Genomic DNA, 19,795 nt, shown 5'->3' on the forward strand with positions numbered 1-19,795 from the left:
GAGTAGGAAAATCAGTAACGTCATGGAAGTAGCACTTCGAATTCTGGAATGGATCAAATTTTATTCTTGAGAAATAAATTTGTTTCCATAATTAAACAATACACATTAATCTATGGGACAAAACTTTTGAATTGTTAAGCAACGAACGAAAAATTGCAGAAAATCCAAGAAGTGCCACTTTTCTTGATTTTTCAAACTCAGATAATTGATTCTCGGAATTAACAAAGTGACTAGGAATTTTTTCAATATCATTAAAACTATAATTTTGAACAGCGTTTAGCAATAAATCCTGTCCTTGTTTTTATTATGGTCAACAGCAGATAATCTTTTGAGCTAACTTTATCTAGGGCGCCATTGGCAATAAGTTGTTACAACATTTTCAACAATTATATTCAGAGTCGCAACAATTTTTAAACACAATTCAAGTGAATCTTCAAAGCACATGTGCATGACATTCATTTAATTTCAAAGAAAAACTGTGTAAAAAGTAGTGAGAACACATTGTGGCAGCATATCCAAACGTAAGTAGTGTAAAATAGTTCTGATAATTAATTACTGGGGGATTTTTTTACAGCGACAACAAAGTTGATAAGCAATTATTTGGGAGGAAGACTGACGCATCATGTTGGGGATGCATTTTGAAATGCTTCTGGAAAGAAATTTGGAACTAACAAAGTTTTGCACAACATTCCCTTCTATAAAATACTTTGTTTTTTTGCAAGTTGCGTTCAAATTCCAAATGCTTAATCTTAGATTTTCCAAATGTATCCGACTGGAAATTCTAATTTTAAATCAAACTGCTCCATTTTTAAACTCCAAAGTTATATTAGATGCATTTTTACAAAATGCGACTAATATATGTTAATCGGTTATTTTAAAATTAACTAAGGATTACAATTTTAAACAATTTTGAAGTTTGGAAATGCATATTTTGGGAAGAAAACCAGAGAAACATTGCCTTTTAAATAAATTTCAATTCAATGCAGTAGCGAAGTTAACAATATAAATAAAGACAACAAATGGATAGAATTAATGAGGATGAATTGATGAAACGAACCAGATGGTCCCTAAATTATTACAAATTTTGCTTACTGGTCCACTGCTGAGAACAGCAACACAGAGAATATTGAATGAAATGAAAGGTACAGGAAGGATATGAAGGATACGATGGTGCCTTTACTAATTAGCTAGTAAATAATCACCAGTCCTAAATACTTCTGAATATCTTAATATCCTTTAATTGGAAGCATCGAGTTTCCAATAACTGTCAATTACAAAAGCTCTACATACTAATATGGCCAGCATTATGATTATATCCATAACTGGATTAGATTTAGTTATAAATTACATCTATGGATCTAATTCATAACTATATCCACTCAATAACTGTTCAAAAAAAAAAAAAAGAATATAACTAGATGGGTGAACACATTCCTCCAATATCTCAGGAATTTCAGCAAGGTCTAGTATTCCCAGCACACGAAATTTTCTGCAGTGCGAACAAAAACTGGTTTTAACAAGCATGCCTCACATTTTATTTGTTGAGAGAGCATCCTATATTCGGTTCATAATCCCAAACATAATTAAACAGTTCAGCTTCCGGAAATTTTTCAACTAGTAAATTCACTCGGAAACATAATGCTTTATGAATGATTCAAAAGCTTTATACTAGTTTTTTCAGTTATTTTTTATTATGATAAACTTCGGAAAAAAGTTGAAAAATAAGTTTATAAAAGCGTACAAACAAACAGCGAAATTAATGGAGGAAAATTAAAATGTGTGCACTGGTTTTAAGTTTATCATAATTTCAGTGGTTATGAGTTTATCATAATTTTTTTAACAAATTGTGGTAAGTTCATAGAAACTGCGCTAATGTTTAGGACAGGTTCATTGCCCATCCATCAACATCACATTATTAACTTAACCTGTTCTTCTATAATATACTTTATTTTTAGTCAACAATTTATATATATACATATATTTAGGATAATATCATTCTTTATTCAAGTGAATCACTGAAACTTCACTGCTTATTTCCGAAGAGGTTCCAAAATTCAACATAATTTGAAAATGTTTAAAACAGTAACTACTTTTCTATTTAAAAGAGACATAAACAAGTTAACTAAGCTCTTGATAGCTCATAAGTCATATTTTACATTTATCAACTTGGCCGTTTAGTCAAAGTAACATTAAAAAATTCTGAATGCTTCCAAAAGATGCCTGAAACTCCAAGCTAATGAGTGTATTAATAGGTTGTTGAATTGTATAAACGGAACCAAAAGATGGATTATAATGGCAATCCAAGTCATTTCAGGGTGTTGAGTAGTTTTAATTTTCAGATTTCAGATACTGACACAGAATTCTCTACGTGTTTCAAGTTGGCTGGTTTAGTTATGAGCTTACTGCAACTTTTATAGACTAAGGAAATTTCTACCAGATATAAAAAACCAGCAATACTCCATCATTCAAACTAGTAAATCAAACAATACATAATGATAATTATATCCAAAGATATATTTTATCCGTTAATTAGATCTGAAATGTTTGATATAAAATTAACAACTTTTTAGTTATTGAATTAGTTTCTAGATTCTGTAATGGTTGGCACAATTTCAGATTGTAGCCTGCAGTTTTTAAACATAAAATATGAGCAATGGCGAAAGTAAGGGAAATTTCACATATTTAAAGTATTTGGAGGAAAGAAATTATAAGGTCGACAATGCTTGGTTGCAATGAATTGAGTTGAAAATGCCAAATCATTACTGCCAAGTGCTATGAATCTTTCACATCGACGTCATCCATCATCTTTTCTGTCATCATTAATCAATCATTGAAGAATTCCAAATGGTTTATTTGAAATCAGCAATTCCTAAGTACGAAGAAAGAAACAAAGATGAAACAAAGAGAAAAAGAAAAAAAAAACTGTGGTTTATTTAGCAGAGCGGAAGACTTTTCATTTTTCACTAATAATCGCTTTTTCGCTCTTTACTTTCACAATCTTTTGAAGTGAAAATTATTGACAAAAACTTACATCCGAATGTTTCTTATTTGATTGCTTTGTGTTTAGAAACAAAATCCAGTTTAATATAGTAATATTAGTGGGATCAGTGGTAAAGTTGTAAACAATCTGAAGCGTTCTTCGAAGTGTTTGTAAATACTGACACAAAATTTTCGATGAATTTGTACCAATACAAATTCTTCTAAAAGAATCTGTAAAATAAATCTAATTACTAGGGAATTAAATGAGGAATTCATTTGCTTTACTGAATTCTAACTAGTCCACAACTTTTGAACTTTTGAGATGCGAAGTGTAATTGTCTTTTAATGTTAAAAAAAGATTTTCGACTTACTTTAGTTAGATTCCTCTTATCACAGGGATATCCTGCGCAACAAATAAAAGAGAAACCGATGGAGTGCAGTTAGTTTGAAATAAATTATCTCGAAAAAGAAAACAATAGCAGAAATCACTCCAATCCTTATATATAACCTTAGATGGAGTCAAACTCGTAAGTATTGAATTTCACATTCTTCATCGCATGTCTTAGAAGCAAACTGAATAGTGAAATTAACTCAAACCATTGAGGCCCGAGAAAAACAAAGTGAGACTCAAAAGACTTTTGGAGATTCTATAAATTTTTAAAATGTGCAAATTATTCTGAAACAGAAATTGTGATATAAAGTGAATTAAAATTATGACCACAAAAGAAAGCAAAACTGATACTATAATAATTATTAAGGGAACTACGTGCAAGCAACCTCAACTGAACACTAATAGAGGCTCCTTGCGGAACGCAACGCACTTATCAGCAGCTCGACAATACTCTGCATACTGCTTAGGACCTGATACGGTTTCAAATGTAAAGTTGTATCAAGGATTCAAGCTTTGTAATTTCGCATACAAAAGTTCGCAACTCAAGGGTAATGATTCCACCGTATTTTGGTATGCAATCTTCAATAGAGAGAACTTCACGAATGTCATCTCAAGGTCTTTACTGGAGATTTGAATTCACATGCGAAAAACAAGGATCAGAATTTCCGAATTACGGACAGAGGGACAGCAATCGACAAGAGGATTAAAAAAGTATAAGCAGTTACGTACTACTTATTCTACAATTATCACTGTGGAAAGTAGTTGCGTTTCCATATCAGTAAACAAAACATCTTAGGAATTTTGCATTATAAATTCTTAAGTGATTCTAATAATTTATCAATTTTTGACGATTTGGAATACCAAAGAAGCGAAAACCAAACTTGTCTACATCCAATTTCAGCTACAATTCATACATTTTCTACTTACTTTTAAGGATATATTTCAAAAGCTGGAAGCTCCAGAACTAGGCCCATTAAATACCTTGACTCGACATACAAGTATCGTCAATATTGCTTTGTATATAAGCATAACGGCTACTACCGCAAAACAGATATTATTTAAAATATATTCTTTAAATCTGGATAAAAGAGAAGAATATTACACTGTAAATGCGCTACTCCTGCGGTCTGAGATTCGATATAAACAGAAACGTTAAAAACAAATATCACTTTAAACAAGCTATGAAAGAAGACAAATGTCTATGATACAGGAGATTCCATGTGATTACATTCCTGATGAAGTATATAACTAAAAAAGAAAAAACGACCAAGACAATCATCTCCAATAACATAACTTTTTCAAATGTAAACACCGGATAAGAATAATGAAAAGGTTATTCCATGATCATCCAAACAAGCACAGTTCTAATAGATTCATTAAATATACAGGAGTAAGAAACAGAAAATTGGTGACATTAAACAATCGAAAATGATAAAAGACACAAATGCTAGCAGATATAAATCATAATACATTCAGATAAACACAGATAATAAACGTATAAACTGTCAGATCAAAAATTTTCAGATATATAAATTTTTCAGATTTTCAGACAAATTACAGGTAATGGATTTGCATGAACAAGCAAGCACGTACTATGTATAGATGTAGAACTAACCCTAAGGTGCTGATGATAGCCATATAATACTTCACAGAGCAATTGATGGGGGCGAGTAGCAGAAAGCATGCCAGTAAACAAAACAATTTAACAACTGAGGAAGGAAATTTCACAATTCCCAAGGACGCTTCCCACAGCAGAAGCAAAAAAGTTTTTCAATAAACCATTCAATCTATCTATTTCCACTTATTAAAGGAATGTGTTGAATGAATATTGAAGACTTCATTAAGTTTCAACATTTGAAAGATTTCGGTCCACAATCATCCGCCATTTTCGCCATTTTCGCACGGTCCTTCCTGAAATAACGGGGCAATTCTGGTAATGCTAAGGAACAAAAGCAAATCCACCTTTATTCCGAATCTTTTAAATATATACAATGAACTTAATGAATAAGAGAACATAAAAGCTTACTCCTTCCACTTCCCAGACTTTCTCATGTCATCTTTCTTCCTTTTCCGAGAATTTCCATTTTCATTCTCTTCCATATCCTTTTCTTTCAAAACCTTGTCATATTCACCTGCTTCCACTTCCGCATTGTAATATTGCTTAAGACGCACATGCCAAGCAATTGAAGCGCAAGCACTTATAGTTCGAAACTGATGGATTATTTTCCGAGGTAGAAAGTAAGCATCATTATCATGCAACTAAAAAGCTGATGAAAATGCCTACAGTTATACAGCAATGAAAATAAATCATTAAATAATCTATAAATTTTCAAGGAAAAAAATACTCTCAATTACTCTAGTTACCTGTTCTTATCACCACCACTTACTATCTCAAAAATACGAGTGTTAGCAGACAGAAGTTTTCAACACTTGCGAACTAGAACATCAACTTACCAAAAAACGAGAATAACGAACTCCTTCTCTTCTTAATTGATTCAATTTTGCCTCTTCAACCCATTGTGCGCACTAAAAGTAAAAAAAAAAAAAAAATGCTTGCAAGAATTAAAACGAGTTAAAAAAAAGATGTTATTACAGACACAGGAAATGTGATTAAACCTGTGACATCGGAGGTTCATAAAGATCCAACTGTAACTCATCAACAATTCTTTCGAAGTCACTTGCATGAAAACAAACGACATCTTTTACCGCCCTTCTTCCTATTTTATTCCTATAAAAATACAGATCTTTACAATAGCGAAGCATTCAATTTGACTTTATGAAATTTTATAATATAATAAGATGGTCCTATATAAATGAAAAAATCTTCACCATTCACTTACTTCTTCTTTTCCGTTGGTCCATAGATTGACTGAAGCACGCCAACTGCAGCTGTTGTACGCCTTTCCAAACCATCACCTACATGATCAGCATGACACGGTGTCCGATCTTCAAAAAAGAATTCACGTGGCTCTCGGCACCTGAAAAATTAGTACTTTTGGTCAAAAATAACAACAAAAGTTTGGTACTGTTCTGAAAGATAAAGACATGAAAACTTTTTAAACCTGTAGGAAGGTACATGTTGTCGAACTGATGAGCTTCGTTTTCGAGTTCTCGATGACAAATCTTCCTTCATCTCATCAGTCCTTATCATCTAAAAGAACGATAAAAAACAGAAAATGCAAATCAATACGGAAATCACAGAATTACATAAAAAATGTAACAAATTTAACGGATTTATTCTCATCATGCACATTCAGACATTCAGTGAACATACCTGTTCACCTGGACGTACCCAAAAAATAGGTCCATCATCACTGTCAGAAGGACTTTCGAGATCTGCTCCAGACCATTCGCCCCAAGGCATTAGAAGCTTAAGCATTGGGAACATTTCTAACCATTCAATCAATTCCTTAAAAACATATATGATCTAAATTAAAGCCGTAAAAAATATCGGAGAAATAAATAACCCAAACATCAGTATAATATAATATAAAGCGAACTTTGAAATAATTGCCGCACTCTTCTTGTCTCGTTCCCACCAGACTCAACGAATGCAACGGACCATACCTAAAGAAAATTTCAAATCAGACTATACTATAATAAAGTGATATGATAATTTAGTAAAACGACAAACAGCCATACAGTCTATCCTCACCACAGCTCGTAGTTCTGGTATAGTTTAGAAATACGGCTCGCAGTCAAATTGGTAGTGGTTTGTTTCACCTGTATTTAAGTGCTAAATGCATAGCATTTTCTCCAAAAGATTTAAAGGTTCTGGAACATACGCCCAGTAGTGCTTCGACTATACTCAACAGCAGTTTTTCTCGTACCGTGATGTAACGATTGATGGGGTCTTTCCTACAAATTTCTCGCTAAGCATCACGAAGACTTCCGGATGGTTCCACTGACATTTCAAAAACAATTATCCAATTTCAAATTGTCATTAACTTACCTAAAAGTTCCATGATGACAAGTTTCCATAACATGACTATAATATTCCGAAACAGTTGTGGTGCTAACACACTGCTTACTGGTGAGTGATCCAATCTTTACTGGCATATGGGGGAATTTCTTTGCAAAATATTCCAAACCATTCTGTAATCAAACACCGTACGAAGTTTAATTTCACTAAAGAAATTCAAAAAGATACTACTGAAAATTTCAAATGTAATTCCTGCCTGAAGGTAATCAGCAGCGTTTTCAATAACAGCGATTACAAAAACGGGCGTGTTGTCAACTTCAGCCAAACCGAATGTTACAAACTCCAAGGTAAACTCGTCCAACTCGGAACCACTGAAATGGTCCTTAATTTTCGACCAATCTGCCTTAAGCATCGAAGCGCCACCATTTGGATGCGTCACAACATGAATATACTTTCGAAACTAAAATACATCTACAGCTTCAGGGAACAAGATTATTAAAAAAAAAAATCTATAATAAAATGCCAAGTAATGAAATGTGTTACAAAAGAGTTCTCGAAAAAATGACCTTCTCAGAAATCTTTGGCAGCTGGCCATAAGCTTTTTTATGCCGCGATACACTTTTATTGCCATGCAGTAGAGTTTTTGAACAACCAGTGACATCCGTCACTGGTGCCTGCTTGAATAAACCGCCTGTTGTAGAATCGATAAAACCACTTGTTGATGGAGAAGAATATTCACGTTCACTGAAACAGCTGAACAGAAATTATAAGCTCCTTATCTTTTTAAGGAAATCTGTAAGTCTTAAACAGTACGAGAATAGTTAGTGGTAGTACATCTACTTGTTATTGTCTCGCAAAATCTCTTTCAAATTAAATCAAATTTTTAACTAAAATATCCTGACAGAATATTCTGCTCAGTGCTTGCAATATAGAATGAGACATGCTGCCTCTCTTGTTCAAATGCTTTCGAAGTCCCCATACAGTTTCAAGGAAACCAAATCCCCTTAAGTTTCGAGTTATTACTCCAGAATGCTATTATTAACAACAGAGACAACTAAGAGGCGATCAGTTAGAAACAAGCAAGCATTACAAATAAATTCAATACATAAATTGGTATATTTATGGAGCAGCATACATTTGATAATCATAGTGAAGTACAAAACCCAAAACTATATTATATATCCCACGTTCACATATCACTTACTATGCAGTATCTTGACGTGAAGTTTTAGTACATGATGATGATATCGCATAAAAATTTTGCACCTTTTACATTTCAATAATGGTATCAAATAAAGACCAGGAAAGATTGACTTTCCAAAAACTTGAATTTTGTCGAATATGAATTTGAAGTAATTTTGTTGTATGACTTCGGAAGAAGATAGCGAGATTGATTTAAATCAAATACTTTGATTGATTTGAAAGCACAAACAAAGACGCGGAGCTCGCAATTATTTTATATTATAAATCTTCATTTTTTTTTTTCGTAGATTTTTTTTTCTTTTCATAGACAAGAAAAAAATTTTTCCTGTGCTCTCATGCACAAACATAAATTATTCCTCAAGAATTTAAAAAAAGTATTTCCATATATATTAGATTTCCAAAATAAATTAATCAATGCAAAACAATAGAAACAATTTAATTGAGGCTATTTGGGCATTTAAAATTCATTTAAAATGAAACTCTTGCAAAAAGGCGTATAAATAGTGAACAGAATATATAACGAAACTATGAAACAAAATATCAACAAACTAACCAAACACCAAATACTGGAGAAGCTGGTGGTCCAAGCTCAACAACTCCATCTTTATGATTGTCATTTGATGAGGTCACAGAGACTTCGAAGAACTGAGTCTGAAATGAAATTTACAATAAATTTGGTATTGAAAATCCAAATAATAGTTCAAGAAGATATAGCTGCAAAAATATTAATGAAAATGAAACATTATCCAGAGGAGCAGTGTTTCTTTCTGAATCAGTAGACGACGTCAATTCATTTCCATTCAAATCACCCTCTGGAACAACGACAACCTTTTTTACAACCATCTCCTCAATCTTTTGAATTTCTTCATATTCCCGACGTGGTTTTTCTTCTAAAAAAATTTGTGTAAATAATATTTATGAATCATAGCCCATGTGCTAATTTTATAAAAACATCTATAAAAGAAATAACATGCCGTCTTCCAAATTGGCAACAGCCAATCGTTCCGCAAGTATTTTATTATCAGCTACTTGTTTAATTCCCAAATCCAATTCAGTTTGTTGGATTTCATCAATTTTAGTAACAGTAATATTCGTCTTATTTTTATCTACTTTCGTTATTTTTCCATCATCCACAACTTTTATTAGCGAATCATTGTTACTATTTGAAAGTGTACTCCCCGATGCATCCTTATTCATTTTCCTATCGCTTTTCATCGATTCAAGAAAGTTATTAGTTGACTGTTTGATTTCCTGTGGATCACCAATAGAAGCTTTCAGATTCTTATTTTCCACACCATTCAACTCTTCACGCTTCATCTTTTCGGATGGTTTTAAAATTTCAATCATTTTCTCCTCTTTCGCCTTTTTATCACTTTCCTTTTTTCCAGCTCCAACTAATTTGAAAGTAGATCTCAGTCCACAATTTTCTGTGTCTGGGGCACCGCGGTCTTCTTTAACAACTGAGTCTCTGCGCAAAAATATTTTCCTTCTTTCGTTTTGTATGCGTACGGACTTTATTGACTTAGAAACTCGTGGTTTTGGGGACAAGTCAGCAAGATCAAGCAGTATCGGATCCAAAGCCATTGGTATGTCCCTTGGCTTGATGATGGGTGTCCCTAAAATTGATACGGTTAAAGTTATGCTCTTATAAAATTACACAAAATTTGACTTGATCTCAGCTAATATTTACAGAGCTTTAATCTAACTTCCTAACTTAAGATAGCAATAAGCTCTAAAGAATTCGATCATTATTTATGCTTCATCAACACACCTGGTTTCGAATCGCCTTTAACAGAACAAGCGTTACTGTCTTTCACGCAAAAACTCGACTGTGATACTAGTCGCACATCATTTGGTGGTGGTGGAGGTGGTGGCGGTGGAGGGACGGTAAGTATTTCAGGACCGAATATGCGTTCGCTAGAAAACTTCTGACTGAAATTCCTCATGAAAAAAAAAAAAAAAATGAAAAACCTCATATCCACAATAAGTTTAGAAGTTTAAGTAATGATTCAAAAAAAAAAGATTTTTTGAAAGATAGTCCTTATAAAATGATAGGTATTGATGTGAAAGGCAAGCAACCCTGCTTAAAGTAACTTATTTCAACTAGCAAAGTAAAACGCTTAGCGGCAACTTTTTTCTTTGACATTCTGGTAACAAGTACATTAAAAAATCTCGATAGGAATGTATACCGCAGCAAAAATATATATGAAGTATGGTTTAACATCCCGAATAATACTACTCTTAATTAATCAACATCTGACAAACCGAATGTTTCTTTAAAAAAAAATATCAAGAAAGTGACAAAAAAATTGTCGAATCATTAACTGGTCGATCTGATGCCACTATAACATTAAAACGGAACTTACTTCGGAACTGATGAACCAAAACTGAAAGAAGGGCAAACTCTAAAGCCAGAATCTCCTGACCAAGTAGGAGTTTGAAAAATTCCAGTTGTGTGGTTGCTCTTCTGTGTATTCATATATGGAGGCAGGGTGGTGGATGTTGAGGCCGGCTGCACCATTAGAAATGGCTGTACATGTATACCCGGTACAGAACCGAAATAAGGTATTTGTGAAATACCATTACTGCCTAGAATATGTGCACTCAGTGAATATTGAAGAAATTAATAATAACTAGAACCGCAAGTATTTTGAATTGTGATCACAGATTACCTTATAACATATTTCAGTAAATTTTTACATCCAATTTAACTCATAATTTTAAACTGATAAATAGAAATTCATAACACCACTCAGATGTGTTGATGTCCTGAGGTGAATTTTTGGGTTTGCGCTAACGTGACATCTTGTTGGTGATGGTAAATTAAAAGAACAATGTAAAATGAAAGAAACAGACCGTGATATCCCATAATATTTGTACCACCAGAATAGTTCGGTTTACACAAATTAACTGTAGGTAAGATAATTACTGGACTTCGATCTCTCGCTGTTGTTTGCTTCAGGACTGATTTTATGATTACTGGCTTTTCAGTGGTTACTGGTGACGGTGATCTAGACTGGGGTGACTTCGGAGGATATGGTGGAGTATGGGGACCACGTCTTACTTTTCTAAAAATATTTTAAAATATGCATTACCCTTCCTGTTATACTATTAAACTCCTTGATTATAACAGTCATATAAGATAAGATACAACTCACTAACCGCTCAGCCGAAACTGGATTAGTTGAAATATTTGTCACGCTACTTAGAAGACTGCGATCAGAATTTGCTTCAGAATAATCGCTTCCACTGATATTCAGTTGGTTTGCTGTCTTAATAAAATATGGTATTTAAAATACATTAAAACACATCGTAAACTGTTCGGTTGCAAAATTATCACACGAGAGATGTATACCTGATATTTTGGACCATTTTATTGATCGAGAAAAAATGCGAACTAACATCATTATTTGCCAACAAATGACTCTTATCAGGATTTGGAGGCGTAACCGGCCCACGCCGAACTTTCCCAATAACAAACGGAGGTTTAGGTGGTGGAGGACAATGATATAAAGCATCCGTTATGACTGAATGAGTCTGCTCACATACCTGAAATAAAATTCCTAGCACTACTAAAATAACTTACTACTCACTTATATGGAGAAAAGGAACGGGCCTTTTAGCTAGACAAGAGAATAAGTTCATTAACGATGAAGCATTTAAATTCATCGGCATGACTGAGAATAGATCTTGTCTTCTGCGACAGTCAGTTTAAATATCTTCAAATAACTAAGTCGAGTGATTCTTCAGTAAGTAACTAAGTACGAAGCGATAATAGCAAAAAACCTTAAGAGATTCCACTGCGGCTTCACATTTCACTTTACGTTCCATATTCATTAGCAAGTCCTTGAAGTGTTGATAAATCTCTTATTATGTAAACTATAGTGCACTAGAAGCAGCAATTTTTAAACACAAACAAAATACAAACGATGGACGGCAGGTGAAATGAACTGACACTTAGGTCCTACATCAGAAGGTAAAAACAAAGTACTTTTCAAGGTGTCCAGGAAATTCCTTAATTTCTACGACCTGGTTTTATTTTTAGTCATCTGCTTACTTTCACAGAGAGACCTGCCATAAGTAAAGGTCAAAATTATATTACTTATGGTAGTATTCCATGAAAGAATACCATTTGCTGTTTCCATGCAGTTACTTCATCAGACAAGGGTTTGATAAGCATACAAGTCAATATTAGCATCTATAATCACAACTACATGGGGTTATTTCAGCAGCGTATGATACTTTGAATCGTGCCATGTTCATGTTTTCTTTATTTTCTTTATTATTCCTTGTTCAAAAATTTACATGGCTTTGAAATATACTGCGTTAAGTTTTGAAATCTTTTTTTCTATACAAATTAAACTCCAATTTCTATTCCCAAATTCACCGAATCATAGAGCGAACTGTATTCGACTTCGAAATTCCCCTCTTTAAGTTACACATCCGACTACAAAACAGCGACAAATGTACCGCTCAGACAGCACAAAATAAAAGCCCCTTCCACACCCACAATTTTGCGGATTTTCCAAACCATGCGCCATTTGAGAAAATGCCAAAGGTTTTGACTGTATTGAGAACAATCGTTTCAGGATCTCATGAACACACAAGCTGCATTACTGTGAAACAGTGGGACTTTCATCTGGCAATTGTCGTAAAGGAGACACGAGCGTTCGTTGACAGACCGGGTTGTTGCTGGCGTACGCAACATAATATTATAATACAATATGAATTCCAACACGATTTAAATAATTGAAACTGAATCTCGACCCAAATCAGGCTATTAATCTTGCGATGAATGCCTGTGGTATACTTCAGCCGTCCGAAACAGTTTATTGCAATGCGGTCTCGCGGATGAAAAGTGGGCTTCATTAAATCTTGCAGATACGTTTTTAGGGCGAGGAAGACGTGGTTGGATAGGCGGAGTGGTCAGGGTTATAACGTTGAGGATTATAACATAACTTTAGGCAGTGCGATGTAAAATATGCAAATACTTGCTATTTATTTTTTGGACGTTACGCTTTAACTAGTTTGCCTGGAATTTCGGCCACAGCGTTAGCACTGTCTGGTGTATTTTTAGTGGGCTGTATCGATTAGTTCAACTTATTTTCTTTGTGTAGCAGAAACAGTATCGTTGTGATAATGGGTGAGCCAGTGGCGAAGCGCTGCAAGACGGATAACGAAACAAATGGTGATAGCTCGAAGGTGGTTTGAAACTTGGTCTTGTTTTGTAGTTTTTAAATATGTACATAATTAGGCTCCTACTGTAATACATGGAGACTTGTTTGAGTCGTTTCTTTATTAGCTGCTCGTTGAAAATAAGAATATGAAAGGCTTAAGGGTATATTCTGGTAGATATTTTATAAAAATCCATTGGAATTGTGAATATAGTTGGTCTGTGGGAAAATTAATACAGTCATTTTTGTTTCGGGGCAAAAAGTTGTTGGTTCGACCAGAATGTTATGGTTTTTCTTACAATACTGCATATATGTAGGTCGCATCCTTAAAAAAAAATTCCGTTTCCTTGAACTGTTAGTTTTCTGGGGTCATTCCGAAATTTTATAAAACTATTGGGTTTTTAACTGAGACACAACTGAAACAAATAGATGTACTGGAGCAGATAGTTTACTGTGCTTTACTGACATGACGCTAGAACATTATGAAGTGTGCGATTTCTTATGGAATTGCAATGATCACTTAATAGCACCGTTTCAGTCTTTGTTTTTTCATTCTCTGTGCCACTGAGTCACTTTCTATCATCCAGCAAATTTTCCTGTGGCACAGCTCTTATCAGTTCTTTTTTTTTTCCCTTTGTTCAAAACAGTTTCAGTCATGTACTGTGATCCGCTGTATTTGCTTTTGCTTATGTTTCCAGGTGGGTGATTACGATGCTGCTACGCAAAAAATTCTGGAACAAATTGATCAAGTGCAGAGTGAAATAGATTCCTTGAATGAGAAGGCAAGCGAAGAAATATTGAAGGCTAGTTTTCGTAATGTTTGTTTTAGAGCTCCACCTTTATCGAAGTTTCTTGCAAGTTTTAAGGCTTGATAAATCAAATGTACAGCAGATCTGATGTGATGCTTCTGCAAGATAGTCTGCGTCTTCCGGAAGAAGTTTTAGGCAGACTTCAAAGTTGTTTTTTATCGTTTTGATGACATACTATAATGTTTTGAGCTTTCGCTTTTGGTCAAAGTGATAACTTGTTGGCAGAGTTATATCTTAGCGTTTCTGTACTGTCCGGTCATTATCTTAATAGGTTTTCCGTTATGATTTAATTGCGTTATGATCTAGTTTTTTGAAATCTTGTGGGAAAAAGTTAGAAGCACTTTTTTAAAGGTTGAACAAAAATATAATTCTCTTCGAAAGCCGTTTTTCGACAAGCGCAATGATCTTGTTCGAGACATTCCAAATTTCTGGGTCACCGCAGTAAGTTTTGATTAAAGTTCTAATTATATGGCATTAATTGCTATATTGCGAGACGTAAATAGTGATGAGCTGGGAAACTGGAATGGAAATTTTATAATGTATTCTCTCCCAAAACACAAAAAGTTCGAAATTTTTAGCACTGTAAGAACGAAGCATAGGTGTTTTTTAACTTCTCTTACAAAGTTAGGTTTTAAGGTTGTGAATTCAAATTATTTTGAACTGAATAGAGAAAAACTTGTCCAGCTGTTCAATTAGCGTAATTTAGGGAGAGATCGTTACAAGATCATTACAGTTATATGTAATTCAGTGAAGTGCATAATTCACTTCCTATTTATCAGTTTCTTAAGTACTATGCGAAAAGAAGCAGTCGAATCCGTTAAAACTTTTTTTAGTTTGTCAACCATCCAAATATCAGTGCGATATTGGACGAAGAAGAAGAAGAATGTTTACATTATCTTACCACAGTTGAGGTTTGTCTTTCCATAATTTCTGTGACTGTCACTTTTTTGATTTTATACGACATATTCTGTCTATCATTAAAGTTGAAAGTTTCTGTTTCTGTCGAAACTTTAAATGTTATCCTGAAATATGTCATACCTTATTCAACACTTGTTAGAAATTTCTAGATATATAAGATATATATTGCCATGCATAAATGACTTCAAAAATAAAATCTCAATAGTTACGAGCTGGGCGGTATAGAGGTAGTTAGTATGTGCATTATTTCGGTAACCTACCCAGTACTCCTATTAAATTATACTGATTTGCAGAATTGATTGTTTTAGGTGGAAGAATTTGATGATATCAAGTCTGGATATAGGATTAAATTGACATTTGATGAGAATCCGTTTTTTGAAAATACTCAGCTTGTCAAGGAATTTTTTCTCGGTGATTTTGAACCGACAAGTACTACGACTGTCATCAAATGGAAGCCGGATAATGATCTCTTAAATAAAGTATTATTTCCTTAAATATCATCTCTTCCAAATATGTTTCCATCTTTCAGAGCTTTTGCATTCAATTACAGTTGCAGTTTAATTTACTTAAAGGTGAAAACCAAGAACCAGAGTAGTGGTGATGCAACGCCAGCGCCACGTTCATTTTTTGCTTGGCTATCAGATAATCAGGATCCAAGTAACGACGAGATTGCAGAAGTAGGCTTCAGTAGTTTAATTCTGAAGACTCACCCCTGTTTCCATATATTGTTTTTTATCAATAGTTTAATTCTAAGGACACACCCCATGTTTCCGTATATTGTTTTTTATCGTATAGTTCTACTCAGAATACTTTATACTTCATATATGAAAACTTTACTCTTTTGTGCTAATTGTGCTAACTCTATGTATTAAGCTTTCTGTTGTAGTTAATCAAAGACGATCTTTGGCCGAATCCGCTGCAGTACTTTTTGGTGCCAGAAATGGATGAAAATGCTGGAGTTTCCGGTGACGACGACAATTTTGATGATATTTTCGAGGAAGCCGATGATGCTGGAGAAGATAATGAGGACTGATTAAAAGTAATTAGTTTCGGGTAGGCCAGATGCTGATTTTTCTGGTTTTTGCTGCCATTGCAGTAACATTAAGAAATGGTTTTTCGTTGATATTTAGTTTTTTAAAACAAGTTCTTTGCTGTTGTATGAAACAATTTGCCATTGCAGAACCCTGTTGGGAAAGCTGTTTGTGTGCACACTGATAAATTCTAGCGATTTTATTGGTCGATATTTTCTTTGCCAGTAATTAGTGGTAAACCGTATTTAGGTAGGAGTAGCGCACTAGGTTTCCGAATTTTTTCATGAAATGGTAGTTGGATTTCTTATCTGGGTTTTGGGTGTTGTATCTAATTGGTTCATCCAATAGATATATTTTGGCTTTGCTCTTTTTCCTCCCATCCTTATTGTTTAAGTAATGCGCTACTGCTAGTTTTATAGATCTAATCCTATTTGTTAAGAGTATGATAGTATCAATGTGCTATATTCAATAAACAGAATCAATGTGTGCATGTAAGCGTGCTTTGTGATGTGCGCATATATGTATGTGGGTAAACGTGTATGTATGTGTGTATGTGTGTGTGTGTGTGTGTGTGTTCTCGCATTTAAATATTTTGATAAAGTTTCCTTCCTATTTTTGTACGCACTTTTCTATTCAGATCATATGTTGTCATTTTGTCACTTTTCATTTGCTAAGTTAACAGTAACTGATTATGTATTTGTCATTTTGCGCTCGCATCTCAGACATTAGTTTTAATGCAGCATTTCAGATTTTAGAATTTTCTGATAAAGAGTACCGTGCACAAGCTCACAAGTTTAGCTTTTAACCCAGGTCCTCCTATTAGCTACGTGTACAAAAAAGACATTAACGAAAATTTTCAAACAGTGTCTGAGAAAGCGTGACGCTTGTAAGTGTCGTTATTGGATAAAACTCTGTTTATCTAGTGTGGACTAATTGTATTCATTCGTCGGCTACTGTAGTGTTTAACAAATTCATTATTCAAAATTTCGGTTTTTCTAGGCTAAACTTCTGTAATATTCAATGGGAGCCTTTCTTTGGACAGCATATATATATATATATATATATATTATAAAACTCAAGATTACGGTGATACTGAGTTGGGTTCATGAATTGAATCCCGAGTTCCGTTATCCGAAATGTATTCAGTTGGTATAAATAAAGAATAAACTATTGCTAAGTACAGTTTTATATAATCTCAATATATGTTAAGTGGGTCTATAATGTTTTGTAACTTCCTACTTCGTTTTTCAACGAATAATGTGTTTTAAATTTCTTGAAGAAAGTAACACCAGACTGTTGTACATTTTTGTTTGCTAAATCTATCAGCATTTTTTGTCCTTTCGATGTCGCTATTACCAAGCACTGCTTTTTCTTGGGCGCTTGGGGAATTGTTCTCATTCTCGAACATTTTTTATTTAATGTGTGGAATGTTGTTGCTGTTCACATGTTTTAGCCAGAAATAAGACAATTTTAAAGTCCTATTTACAAACTCTTGCATATAAGGAGAAAAAGCATCCCACGCTTGAGATAAATTTGTTCATCGTTGATTCGTTTTTGCTGCTCGATGTCCATATTTTTCTATGAAATAATGAAATAAGGTAGGTTTTTGAATTGTAAACACACGGATTGTACCTCTCTTTTGTACTGTAAGGTTATGGTGTCGAAAAATATATTACACGTTTTTGCTATGACACATTATTTTTTAAAGAGTTACATTTTAGAAAAGCAGGGTTACCCTATATGTTGCTGTTTTTGGTAAAGAATCTATAAATCATTGGTTGAATTTTTATAAGAGGTTGTGAATGCAAGCACGTAGTGGGTTTTTCGGAGCAGAAAGCGCTTACTGTTGAGGGTGATAAGTTGCTAATGGGGAAGGAGGGACGAGGGGTTTATAGAACGTGTAACTTGGATACAGGGATATATCGTTACAATGTGGAATTGTATCATATAAGCAGTCATCCAATACTCATTTTTCTGTTGTAGCTGAGTATGGGATTTTCAACTGTTAACAAAGTGCATAATATATTGTTTAATTTGATAAAAATTAATAGTGATTCCTGGAGGAATTGACAATGTTAAAATCCAACCCTTACTACATGAAGAGAAAAGATCATCTGATAGCTAGCTCTTACCTCAATGTAATCATGCGCTTGTTGCAAGTGAGTGCTAACTGCATATGGAATTAACTTGTCTAGATAGTTTTTTTGTACCAACACGTTATAGTTCGACTGCTCTCCCGCGCTCATTTAATTCAGTTCATTTAAATCCCTTAAGTTCCCCATCAATTCATTCATTTTCTTCAGTTCATTTGTAGATACTCTAGGAATTATCACCGTATTGTTGCTATAGATTAATACTTGTGTATCGTGGCTGCAAAAGCATTACAATAGGCTTTTCATTCAACGCATTCGTCTATATCAATTACAGCAAGAAACAAAGGCTCTTGAACATAAGAAAGCTCAGTTCAACTCTACAGAGTCAGATACCCCAGGTTTCACGATATAGACGCTACAATTCGAGTCCTTTTTCATTTAAATGTTTTTAAGTAGTTTGAATATAAACATAACTAAAGTCAGTGTAGAAATTGAAAAAGGACTAAGGTTTTCCTAGTATTCCACATAATTTTCATATTCAGGACGTTATGAGAGCATATTTCTCAACCTAATGTTTTCAGCTGAGATTGGAGCGAATTATCGAAATGTTTTAAATATTAATGGATTACGTGCTTTTTGGCCTTGCAAGACGTAATCATGTGGTTTGAAATCGTGGAAATATGTCGCTCATTTTAAAAGCTTGGGTAGAGAAGTACGGGAAGTGGGATCTGGTGACAGGGAGGTTTTTTTTTATTTTAGGGAACCGCTTAGCGGCTTTCATATCAACTTACCAGTTTATTGCTTAGTGGACGAAAGTTTCAAACTAAAATTTTATTAACTGAGGAAAAATGCCGATAACAACCAATAGCTAAGTCTTTTAAGAACTATGAAATTTAATTCTTAAAGAAATAAATTCCAGAAATGAACTTCCGAAAATTCGAAGCCTATTCACATTTCTCGGAAAAACAGAATGGCAGTTGTTTAAAAAATAGGAACTTCAGCAAAGAACTAGGACGTCATTAACAATTAATAAGTTGAATTTTAAATAAACCATCTATTTTCATAGCGACCATCAAAAGGAAAAAATATCAAAATAAAGAAAGTAGACGAATTCGAGATTTCTACTAGTACCAACATAAGTAATTGGTATGAAAATAGCATTACGATTTCCTAACAAAGCAATTCTAAGAGAATAATGTACACCCATCAAAATATTGTGCTGCCCACTGTTAGTGCTGCGATATTGACAGCCTTCAATCTCATTCTTTGTTACAA

At 33.8% G+C, this 19,795-nt stretch overlaps 4 protein-coding genes across 5 annotated transcripts; 1 reads left to right on the top strand and 3 right to left on the bottom strand.

Moving 5' to 3' along the window:
• Positions 1-2,827: 2,827 nt before the first annotated feature.
• On the bottom strand, positions 2,828-3,828 carry Bm1516 (Uncharacterized protein; the record flags this gene model as incomplete). The annotated part of the gene is made up of 3 exons (XM_043073726.1): positions 2,828-2,869; positions 3,032-3,210; positions 3,801-3,828. The coding sequence occupies 3 exons, from the start codon at positions 3,826-3,828 to the stop codon at positions 2,828-2,830; spliced, it is 249 nt and encodes an 82-aa protein (XP_042929660.1).
• A 1,389-nt stretch (positions 3,829-5,217) lies between these two features.
• Bma-dpy-21 (Uncharacterized protein) lies at positions 5,218-9,338 on the bottom strand (the record flags this gene model as incomplete). The annotated part of the gene is made up of 13 exons (XM_043073727.1): positions 5,218-5,281; positions 5,397-5,629; positions 5,825-5,896; positions 5,987-6,098; positions 6,211-6,348; positions 6,433-6,521; positions 6,645-6,779; positions 6,871-6,937; positions 7,323-7,465; positions 7,549-7,752; positions 7,859-8,036; positions 9,049-9,146; positions 9,237-9,338. The coding sequence occupies 13 exons, from the start codon at positions 9,336-9,338 to the stop codon at positions 5,218-5,220; spliced, it is 1,635 nt and encodes a 544-aa protein (XP_042929661.1).
• Positions 9,339-9,449: 111 nt separating this feature from the next.
• Positions 9,450-12,332, bottom strand: Bm11013 (Uncharacterized protein; the record flags this gene model as incomplete). 2 transcript variants are annotated; one of them, XM_043073728.1, is made up of 7 exons in its annotated part: positions 9,450-10,111; positions 10,267-10,412; positions 10,862-11,084; positions 11,352-11,563; positions 11,658-11,767; positions 11,898-12,044; positions 12,282-12,332. In XM_043073728.1, the coding sequence occupies 7 exons, from the start codon at positions 12,330-12,332 to the stop codon at positions 9,450-9,452; spliced, it is 1,551 nt and encodes a 516-aa protein (XP_042929662.1). The 2 variants fall into 2 exon arrangements, with proteins under 2 accessions (XP_042929662.1, XP_001899268.1); XM_001899233.1 differs by having other exon boundaries at positions 10,267-10,427.
• Positions 12,333-13,634: 1,302 nt separating this feature from the next.
• On the top strand, positions 13,635-16,429 carry Bma-spr-2 (Uncharacterized protein; the record flags this gene model as incomplete). Its single annotated transcript, XM_043073729.1, has 7 exons — positions 13,635-13,697; positions 14,368-14,472; positions 14,830-14,919; positions 15,312-15,389; positions 15,705-15,875; positions 15,969-16,073; positions 16,283-16,429. 7 exons carry the CDS (start codon positions 13,635-13,637, stop codon positions 16,427-16,429), a joined length of 759 nt encoding a protein of 252 aa, XP_042929663.1.
• Positions 16,430-19,795: the final 3,366 nt, after the last annotated feature.

This window comes from Brugia malayi, assembly GCF_000002995.4.
Source record: "Brugia malayi strain FR3 genome assembly, contig: Bm_v4_ChrX_scaffold_001, whole genome shotgun sequence".
NCBI classification, from domain to species: domain Eukaryota; kingdom Metazoa; phylum Nematoda; class Chromadorea; order Rhabditida; family Onchocercidae; genus Brugia; species Brugia malayi.